Raw genomic sequence first — 10592 nt, 5'->3', positions numbered from 1 at the left:
GATCTGCTGACGTCAAAATGTATTAGAAACATTAGAAAACACGTTACTGCCACCGTGCTGCCACCGTCCGTGCTGCAGTACTAACGGTGCGACGCCTGAGGAATATCAACCAATAATTAGCTGAAGCACGTGAAAGATCTATTATTTAATTGAATTATAAGAGCCATTAAGGAAACAACGCAGACCTCAAATGTTATTAGTTCATAGTCTTCTCAGGATAGTAATTCATTATTTTGACTAAATAATATGTTGTCAGATGTATTTTTGCACTTGTCCAAATAAATGAGATTTGTCATTTACACTGGTCTGATCTTGAAAATAATGATACAATACATATTTATATTATTTATATTATAACTATATTATATTTTTAATATGTATGGCGCATTCTCTGAAGTCATGTTGTTAAATTAATTTGATTTTCTTTTTTTCTTTTTTTTACCCTGGTTGCTGTTTTTACGATAGTGTGTCAGTGAGGCTTATATTTGTAGTAAACCCTCACCGGAAGTCAGCTGTCATTGTGGCTATGGTGGTCATTTAAAGATGGCGGAGTGCTTGGCTGCACGTTTGGCAGCTCAGGAGGAGCAAATCCGGCTTCTCGCCGGGGAAATCTCCTCTCTTCGGGATGGACTAAGCCGAGGTGCTCTGAACGCCACCGGAGCTGCTGTGATCACCCCGGAGCTGGAGACCCTGAGGACGGAGAATGAGAAGCTGAAGTACCGGCTGCTGCACCTCCGTCGGGGTCTGCAGGCAGAGCTGCAGCTGGAGGAGGTGGCGCAGGGCGAGAGACAGCACTCAGCCAAGTGTGGCAGAGGTCCGGAGAGAAACACCAGTAAAGAGCAGCAGATACACAACCGAGTGGATAAAAAGGTAGTGGTGAACACTGGGCCAGGAGACGTGAACCAGTCTGAATGGATACATTTGTAACATGATGCGGGAGTGAGGCGTAGCTGTGCAGTGGGCCAAATGACAAACTAATGTCCCCCATTTCCAGAAATAGCCGAGCGTGTTCACCGACATTAATAACAGGCTGATATTGTGACTAAGAGGAGATTATTGTAAGTGTAAAGACAAAGCCCTCTCTGCTTGTTACAGGTTGCAGCCCCAGTGACCAAACCAGGTGACAGGAACAAGGAGAAGAAGCAGGATAAGGGACAAGGAGCTGGAGGTGTGAAAGAGGTGGTTATTAAAAGAAGCACAAGACACTGAATTAACCTGCTCCACTGTTCACACTTTCTCCCAACAGGAACGTCACCTTCACATTTCAGTTTCTCACAAATAATGCTTAATAATCTCTCTCTAATCGTTGCCTCTCACAGAAATTGGAAATAGAAATGTTCACATTGAGGCATTGGAACTGGTGATGCTTGAATTTTAACAAATGAATGGGCATTATTTTGGACATTTCTTGACTTTGATTGCTTGTTTGTTTTCCTGTGTAGCTGAAGCCTTGGCCTGGATACATTGCAGAGCGCCTCAGCCTCTATGAAGAGCTGAAGACGGAGAGTGATGCCCTCCTGGCCCAGAGAGCTGCAAACAGCAAGCCCATTACGGTGGAGCTGCCCGACGGACATAAGGTGACGGGCAAGGCTTGGGTCACCACCCCATACCAACTGGCCTGCGACATCAGGTTAGTCACCTGCATGGGAAATGATGTTAACGTGGTGTGAGTTATGCAGATAAATCTAAAACACTTACACAGGTTTTGGAGTACAAGGCAGTTCCCTAATATTGTTCCTAATGTTTACTTTTCATTATCATGAATAACACACTATCACAATATCCATCTTGTGCGTCATCTTTCAGCCAGGGCCTGGCTGACAATGCAGTGATATCTCGTGTCAACGGGGAGCTCTGGGACTTGGACAGACCTCTCGAGCAGGACTGCTCTCTTGAGATCTTGCGCTTTGACAATGAGGACGCTCAGGCTGTGAGTACATTGTGTTGTACTGCAATATTTGTGCTCTGCAAACTGTCTTTTGCTTTTGCAAAACCTTTTATTTACTATTATTATTCATAGAATGGTTCCCCTTTTTGAACATCTTCATTATCAAGCAGTCCTACCTTTTGGTCTGCCAGATTACATTTCAGGCATTAACTCCACACTATAATTGTGTAGAGAATCAATAATAAAAATGTTGAAGCCACAGCATCCCAACAACAAACGTCCTTTAAGTAAAGCTATTCTTTTGTCTGTATGTTTTTTAAAGAGGTAATGCATCTTCATCTTATATCATCCTAGGTGTACTGGCACTCCAGTGCTCACATCTTGGGGGAGGCAATGGAGCACTTTTATGGAGGTTGTTTATGTTATGGACCCCCCATAGAGAATGGCTTCTACTACGACATGTTCCTGGATGGACAAAAGTGAGCAGCCAACATCTTCTCGGTTTAGCTCAGCTTTCCAACTCTACAGGATTTTTCTGGGATGGGTTATAATTATCAGAAATGGATATCAGTCATGTATTTCACTACCTTTTGAATCAGTTATTAATGGCTTTGCTATGTTGGACCAAAAAGTGTTGAAGTGTTAAAAATAGAACAGTCTTCTCCTTTTAAAACATACTTTGTTGAAACACAGGATCATCATGTCCAAACAGAACATGATTAAGTCATTACAGAAACTTAATAACACTTGCCAGAGCAGCACTGACCATGATCATTTTTAACGACCTGCTGTTTTCCAGGGGAGTGTCCAGCACTGAGTTTGGGGACTTGGAGACTTTGTGTAAGGGTGTGGTGAAGGAAAAACAGCCTTTTGAGAGGCTGGAGGTCAGCAAGGAGACACTGCTGAAGATGTTTAAGGTAAAAGAAAGACGACTCTGTCCACTGTCAGCTTGGGATCCTTTGCTTGTCTCAAAAAACAAACCATGGCTTATTAGTTGTCCATTTTTTTTAATGTTGGAGATGTGTACATTAAGGGCTATAGTGTCCCACTACAGTTTCACAAACTGTCTTCACTCAAAATGTCAGAAACAGGTATTGCCTATTTTTCTGGCTATTCTTGTTAGCATGGTTTTCATGCATGTAACCACACAAAGTGAAATCTTTGAATCAAGACAAAAACTCTGAGCTACAGGGAATAACTAACTCAAGGTATTTGTGCCTTCCAGTACAACAAATTCAAGTGCCGCATTCTGAATGAAAAAGTCACCACCCCCACTACAACAGTCTACAGGTTAGTTGGTTATATTGATGTATTTATGTTTAATGACAAGAAATATCAAATGCATCTTTTGATTTTAAAACATTATGTGTTCTTTTTTTTATCTTTGTAAACCTAACTGTTGTAACTTATGAATCTTGGTTAGATGCGGGCCCTTGATTGACCTGTGCAGGGGTCCCCATGTAAGACATACAGGCAAGATCAAGGCCATGAAGATCTATAAGGTATGTGGAAGAGACATGCAGGGTCCAAGGTTAATCTTTTTTTAAAGTCTGAAGTCCACAAGCCCCAAACTAATTTATGCTGTCCTCAAATAATGTGTTATTTTCCCCTCAGATGTTGTCATGTTGTCAACTTCTTAACAGGGAATTTAACCAGTTATCTCCCAAAGTTGTTTTCCTTATTTGCAGCTCTCGGTTTGATTTATGATTGTGTAAAATTACTTAGTAGTCTATATACTTATACGATATACTCTTCTACCTCTGTAATCAGAACTCTTCCACCTACTGGGAGGGGCGCTCTGACATGGAGACACTTCAGAGGATCTATGGGATTTCTTTCCCGGACTCAAAGATGCTGAAGGAGTGGGAACGTTTTCAGGAGGAGGCCAAGAATAGAGACCATCGCAAGATTGGCAAAGTGAGTCAGCGTAGGCAGTCATGTTCGAGCCCACCCAGCTAGCTTTAAAACTGGAAAGAGAAGCCCGGTACAAAGTGAATTTTGATTCCTAATTAATTGTATAATATGATGGCTGACTCATCTCCTTTGAGGTTCTTTTAGGAGTTTTTCCTCGTGAGAGTCTAGGTTTGTGGTTTTATACATGTGGTGAACCCTGAAACCAAACTGGATTATGAGCACAGACTCCAGGCAAATGTGAACTGCAAAATTTTAATACAGCAGGCAGTTTTCTATTATCAAACATGCTTTCAACCATAAAAAAGTATAAACATTCTGCATTGAACCTACCTTCATGTTCTTGATTATCATGTTAAACTCAGTCACGTTCACCAGCTGCAGATCATTTTACACTTTCACCCAGTGAGTAATTTTTGTTGCAGCTTTAGACATGAAAACCATTGTTTTGCAACTCAGTCATCTGTTGTTGCTGTATACCAGCTGAGGGCACTGTGCTTCTTCTTACTGGCACATTTGGGACAACTGTGAGTCATCTGAGCACCCCAGCTGGTTTCCCAGCATGGGAGATCCAGACGGCAGCACCTCAATCCGCACTGATTACAACGCGGTTCTATGTTACATGCAAGTGTCAAGATATCACTGTCTTCAACAGCAATATCAGAGTGAGGTGACAAAAGTGGCATGCTGTTTTAAAGATGGTGCTCTGTGGTGTGATCCTAAGCCGACCCCTCTCATTTGCACAGTGCATCATGAAAGCACATTTTCAAAAGCTCTAGATGCAGTCCAGTGACATGTGGATATAGAAAACCTCTAATCCCGTACTTTAATTTATTAGCATTTAAAATTAGTCAGTGAATAAGGCATTAGGAAGACGTTTCAGCTACAAAGCCTCATTCTCAAATCAGGAGAGCAATTGACAAAGCTTTATTGTCATTATAGTATTTGTATCATCATGTATCACCTCATCTTCACTGCCTGTTTGTCTCTATTGTGAAGGTGCAACTGTTTTTCTTCAATTACAATCTAGCGCAGAAAGATAGAAGTGAATGAATGTTCTTAAATTAAAACTACCGTTAAAGGCTGCTACAGAAATCATAGATTACTGGACCTGTATTTTAGATTTTTTGGGGAAAATGAATAAGATCTGTTTTCACATTCTTTTGAGGAAACACGCTGTTCTGCTTTCCAGTGTGTGTTAATTGGATAACTCCCTGCTGTGTATGGAGGAGTTTTGTGCTGGTTGTATCTGCAGATAAAGGATATATCAAGTCATTAAAAAGTTGTTGCTCTGCTTCACAGGACCAGGAGCTGTTCTTCTTCCATGATCTGAGCCCTGGCAGTTGTTTCTTCATGCCACGGGGAGCCTACATCTACAACACCCTCACTGAGTTCATCAGGGTAGGAGTTGTTTCAGTGCACTTGCCAAGTGCATTCAAGAAGGAAAAATAAATTCATTTGTGGTCGACACAAATGGATGCAGAAACACAAATGCTTAAAACCGCTTTCAACCTGTGTCCATGCGTCCATTTTAGGCTATATTTTACATTTCCAGTGTACTTGTCGTGATTGCTGGCTCATTGACATGCAGATCACCAACTGTTAACTTTTGCAGAACATGCAATCACCAAGGAGCTCAAAGATAAGCTGTGAGTATAACAGTGACCTGAATAGTTTAGTTCTGCTCTCTCAGTTTAAATACTGCCTGGAGCCTCAGAACGGGGTGGACCAGCCTTGTCTGCTCTACATAGTCTGAATTATGTCCTGAACTTTTCAAAGTTTTTTTCCAGTCACCTTAGACATACCTCTATTGCACAAACTGCACATTAAAAAGTCAGAAGTGTCAGAACCAAAAGTGTCAAGATTTGCAGATTGTAGTCCCAATGAGCTTGTCGTTTGACGTGTCATTTATCCAATTGGCCTCATGGAGTGATCATTTGAAAGCGTTCTGTTGGTTTAAAGATGAACTCCATGTGTTTGGGAAGTCACCATATTTCTACATTTAGTTATTAGGTTGCGTCATTTCTAAAGAAATTCTCAGTTAACAGCAGACCGCAGTACTGTCCTGAGTTAAGCAAACTTTAGTTTTCAGAGTAACTTGAACGCCTTTGCCAAGTTCAATGACTGTACAGGAACTTGTCCCTGAGATGTATTTGCATGTTAACAACTTGAGGAGTTTCACAGCACCCACTAACACACTGGACCAAGCCAAGAAGGCCTGACATACATTGCACAGAAACGGTGCAAGATCATTATCACATCACTTCAGTCTGTTATGACTGTTGCTTTAAAAAGGAAAAAAAAAGATATTTGCAGTAAATTGAGTCAGTTGTCACTCAGAACATGACATTCAGGTTTTGTAGCCCACTCTTCTGCTAAACTGTATTTAGTCAGGAAAAGCTGAGCATGCATTATCTGTTTTGGCACCGTCCTGTTTCATATTCACAGTTGAAATCAGTCCAGTTACACCAGTCTCCTACTATTTGCTGCTGAAAATCTCACCTGGACATTCAGAAGTCCTGATTTAGCTCAGCTCCATAAAGTACCTGTGCAGTCCAGCTGCTGTGTTTAGTTTGTTGATATGGTTCTGCTGTTGTTCTAGGATGAGTATTGGAGAAGAGGCTTCCAGGAAGTAGCCTCCCCCAACATCTATAACAGCAAACTGTGGGAGACATCTGGCCATTGGCAACACTACAGCGAAAACATGTTCTCCTTCCCTGTGGAGGATGACATCTTTGCACTGAAGCCCATGAACTGTCCCGGACACTGGTAAATTTAGAGCGCTCAGAGTGGAAAGATTGGAATTGTTTCCCAAATACTGTAAATCAAAATGTCTTTTATGCCGCGTTACTATCATATGATTTCTTGCCCTCTGGTTGTCCTCTAGTTTGATGTTCAGCCACAGGCCTCGCTCATGGAGGGAGCTTCCTCTGAGGCTGGCGGATTTCGGGGTCCTCCACAGGAACGAGCTGTCAGGAACACTTACTGGGCTCACCAGAGTGCGGCGTTTCCAACAGGACGACGCTCATATTTTCTGCACGATGGATCAGGTGACTGTATCAGTAATTTTCTGCAAGTTTGACAATAAAATGGAGAGTATTTTGTTTGACAAACAACTAATGCATGTATTTATTATGAGTCATTTTCCTGAATGCTGAACCATCTTCTTTTTTTTTCCCTCCTACAGATCGAGTCAGAGATGAAGGGCTGTCTTGACTTCCTCCGCTGTGTTTACGATGTGTTCGGCTTCTCCTTCCAGCTTCACCTCTCCACTCGTCCAGAGAAGTACCTGGGTGACATCGCTGTGTGGAACCAAGCTGAGAAGGTAAACTGTATCAGGCATCATAGTTACAACATAAGGTAGAAAATCAGCCCCAGCTGTCACTCAAATTTAGGTACATTTTCAGCATAACATCTGTCTTCCACCTATGAATCACTGTTTTGGTGGCAAAATGCACTGTCTTTGCTACACCTTACTTTTTAGCAAATAAACGCTGACACTGACTTGGCACTGTGAATGAAAACACTGGCTGCCTGCTGTGTGATCATAGTATCAGAGCTGTGAGTCATTGTGAATTTCCTTGAATCTGTAGGCGTGTTGTCAGAAAAAGACATCTCTCATTGGCTTGTCTTGATATCTATTATTTTCGCCCATTGTAAATTGCATATGTAGAAGTCCTTTAGGCAGTGCAAAGACCGGACTGTATGTCCTTTACTTGACTGCATACTTCAGTATGACTTCACGTCTCCAGAAAATCCCACTTTTGATGATTGGCCTGCTTCACAGAAATAGCTTTTTGATGTATAGATTTACTTTATATTTTAACCTATGCCTCATGTTTGGCAGCAATTGGAGAACAGCCTGAATGAGTTTGGGGAGCCATGGAAACTCAACCCTGGAGACGGTGCTTTTTATGGACCCAAGGTCAGTACATTTCTGATAGTTCCTGCCAAACGCGAAATCAATTAAATTCTCTGTGGTCTGGAAAGTACTCCAACGCTTTCTGTGCTGTTGCAGATTGACATCAAGATCAAAGATGCAATTGGACGTTACCACCAGTGTGCAACCATTCAGCTGGACTTCCAGCTGCCCATCCGCTTCAACCTGACCTTTGTGGGGTGAGTCACCTAATCAAAACATTGACACACTGCTGAGCCTGTGTGCTTTATTGCACCAAGGATTATATGTTAATCCTCTCCTGAATAAAACGTCTCAGCTTGTGCACTGTGTTCCACAGAGACTTGTTTTAAAAGAGGTGAAGAGTTCTATGCAAATTTGAACTCAGTGAGCAGGTGAGGGGTTGATTTATTATCTCACCAGGAACTTCAATCTGTAAACCAGCATGGTAAAACAATGCACAGCCTATATAGCAATAGACAGCAGGAAGTACATGAGTTACTGGAATTCACAGTTTGTGCATTAGTCCAATCAGACCAGTATTACATATGGAAAGGGAAGGGGATGGATGTGTAGAGTTTACCTGTACAGCCAATAGGTAGATGCAATGATTGTGACGTTAATGGTGAAACTTTGTAGCATTTTACAGGAAACCCTAATATTCTTTATCACATGATGTCTTACAGGAAGGACGGGGATGACAAAGCCCGGCCAGTAATCATCCATCGTGCCATCTTGGGCTCAGTTGAGAGGATGATTGCCATTCTCACAGAGAACTATGCAGGAAAATGGTGAGGTGTTTTCTGGTTGCTGTTGCATTTTAGAGAGTCATTTATTTAGAAAATGGTGCTTGTCACAAATGTTAAATAAAATGCCAAAAAAAATCTCACTGTAATATTAGCAAAATTTTAACCATGATGTCTCTCTGGAACAATTTAAATATTCACCCACCATAAAGATTTCAAGCATTAGTTCCTTTTTGTCAGTAAGAAATATAGGTGGTAATGTTCTGATCTTTACACCAGTATATCATTGTGAAGGTAGTTTTAATGTAGCCTGTCTGTTCTTCCACCAGGCCTCTGTGGCTCTCTCCGCGTCAGGTGATGTTAGTGCCTGTCAATCCCTCCTGTGAGGAATATGCCAAGAGGGTAAATCTTCAACTTCCCTAACTCAACCACATTTAAGTACAATCATATGAATGTAGACAGTAAATTGTGGCATTCAGAATCTTGGGATGCTTTTGAACCATATATTAATGAACAGTACTTCTGCCCCACAGGTTTGTAAGCAATTTACTGAAGCTGGTATCATGGCGGATGCTGACCTGGACTCTAGCTGTCTTTTGAACAAAAAAATCCGCAATGCTCAGCTGGCCCAATATAACTTCATTCTCGGTAAGGACATGTACTGTCCTGCAAGTATATAAGCACTGACTGACCTCTAATTTAAGAGCTTTTTCTGTTCATTTCTGCTCCTGACAAAGTTTCCTGCAGTCTGTTCAAAAGTACATTTCATTTGTTTCTGCCACAATATTGAAGGTCTGTTTTATAGAGAATATCATTGGTTTTTCCTTTGTAATCACTGATTGAGCAAACCACTCATCTTAAGTGTTCTAGTTTTGATGACCATGAGGGTTAGGGTTATATAATGTTTTTTATTATTCCTTTCAATGTGAAGATTGGTTTCCATTCATTTTTACTGTAGTATGAAACATCATGTCGTCATATTTGCTTTTGGTTTTGTCAGAAATACTGCTAATGCAAATGATACTGTATATGATCTTTAGTAAATAGAAAGAACTGCTTTGGTCCTTTTTTAAACTGCAGTGTTGTCAGTAGACTCACTATCAGAGGCTTGGTGAGTCAAAATAAACATTCCTAATTGGTTGAATGTAAAGCAAATGGACCTCCAAGTTGGCTAACCACCCACTGTTGTTGAACTCAGTGGCACAAAGCAGGGAATGTGTTAGGGTAGCTGTGCGTATGTGTGGTATGACTTTGCCCATGTCAAGCTGTTGTGTCTCCTCGTATCTTGGCAGTGGTCGGAGAGAAGGAGAAGATGACTAACAGCGTCAATGTGCGCACAAGGGACAACAAAGTCCACGGAGAACTGTCGGTGGCTGAGGTGCTGGCCCGCCTGACCCTGCTCAAACAGTCCCGCTGTCAGAACGCAGAGGAGGAGTTCTGATAGAGACAAAGAACAAACCGGACATTTGAATACCTCAGTCATCTCTTAGAACTACAGTCAGATGAGCAGGAAAGGGAAAAATTACATGTCACATAAAAGTGGTACAGGGAAAGTGTAATACACAGGACAGAAGTCAGAAAGTGAAACTGCTGAACTGATGGATAGACCTGTAAGTAAATGAACGGGGCTGCAACTTGCCCACAAGGTTACATGTGCAGGATGACTGTGGTGTTTTCAGTATGTATGTGGTCTTGGTAATTTAAGAAAACAATGCATCGTCACAATGAAGGCTGTGTGAATTTAGCACTGAGTTGTTTCACAAAGATCTGTCTCTGTGGGGAACTGTGTATGACCAGAAATAAAGTAAAACTGCTGAATGTGAGTGTTTTGTTTTTTGTACTTACACAACAGAAGAGGCTGATGTTTTTGCAAGAATTAGATTTCATGATAAACAGCAGTAGGTTTATTTTGTTGTGACATGCAGCCTTTCAGGAATTTTTCATGTTTTACTTATTCCAAAGTAATATCATGATAGTGAGCGAATGCTTTTGGCCAGCAGTTTTCAGTGTAGTGCCTAGGTTAATAGTTGACTGCTGTTGCCTAAATTAATAGAGGACTCATAACCTCTTCAAAAATCCAAACTAAAATGACATCTTGAGGCGTAGTTAAAATAAAACATAAAATGTAAACATGCAGTGGGCGTGGCAA

At 41.4% G+C, this 10592-nt stretch overlaps 1 protein-coding gene across 1 annotated transcript; it reads left to right on the top strand.

The window, feature by feature from the left end:
- The first annotated feature begins 505 nt into the window (after nt 1-505).
- tars3 (threonyl-tRNA synthetase 3) lies at nt 506-10261 on the top strand. Its single transcript, XM_067595485.1, has 19 exons — nt 506-870; nt 1096-1179; nt 1443-1630; nt 1807-1930; nt 2243-2367; nt 2688-2805; nt 3114-3178; nt 3312-3390; nt 3659-3805; nt 5102-5200; nt 6402-6568; nt 6687-6849; nt 6987-7124; nt 7647-7724; nt 7818-7918; nt 8384-8488; nt 8773-8845; nt 8977-9091; nt 9736-10261. Exons 1-19 carry the CDS (start codon nt 544-546, stop codon nt 9882-9884), a joined length of 2445 nt encoding a protein of 814 aa, XP_067451586.1. The 5' UTR covers nt 506-543; the 3' UTR covers nt 9885-10261.
- Nucleotides 10262-10592: the final 331 nt, after the last annotated feature.

Source organism: Thunnus thynnus, chromosome 1 (assembly GCF_963924715.1).
Source record: "Thunnus thynnus chromosome 1, fThuThy2.1, whole genome shotgun sequence".
NCBI lineage: Eukaryota > Metazoa > Chordata > Actinopteri > Scombriformes > Scombridae > Thunnus > Thunnus thynnus.
This window is presented reverse-complemented; position numbering and strand designations above follow the sequence as displayed.

Excerpts from the sequence above, each read along its gene's own strand:
- tars3 (XM_067595485.1), top strand. The coding sequence starts at position 544 with ATGGCGGAGTGCTTGGCTGCACGTTTGGCAGCTCAGGAGGAGCAAATC. Across the intron at positions 1,631-1,806 it reads CAACTGGCCTGCGACATCAG|CCAGGGCCTGGCTGACAATG; the intron begins GTTAGTCACCTG and ends GTCATCTTTCAG. Across the intron at positions 3,391-3,658 it reads AGGCCATGAAGATCTATAAG|AACTCTTCCACCTACTGGGA; the intron begins GTATGTGGAAGA and ends CTCTGTAATCAG.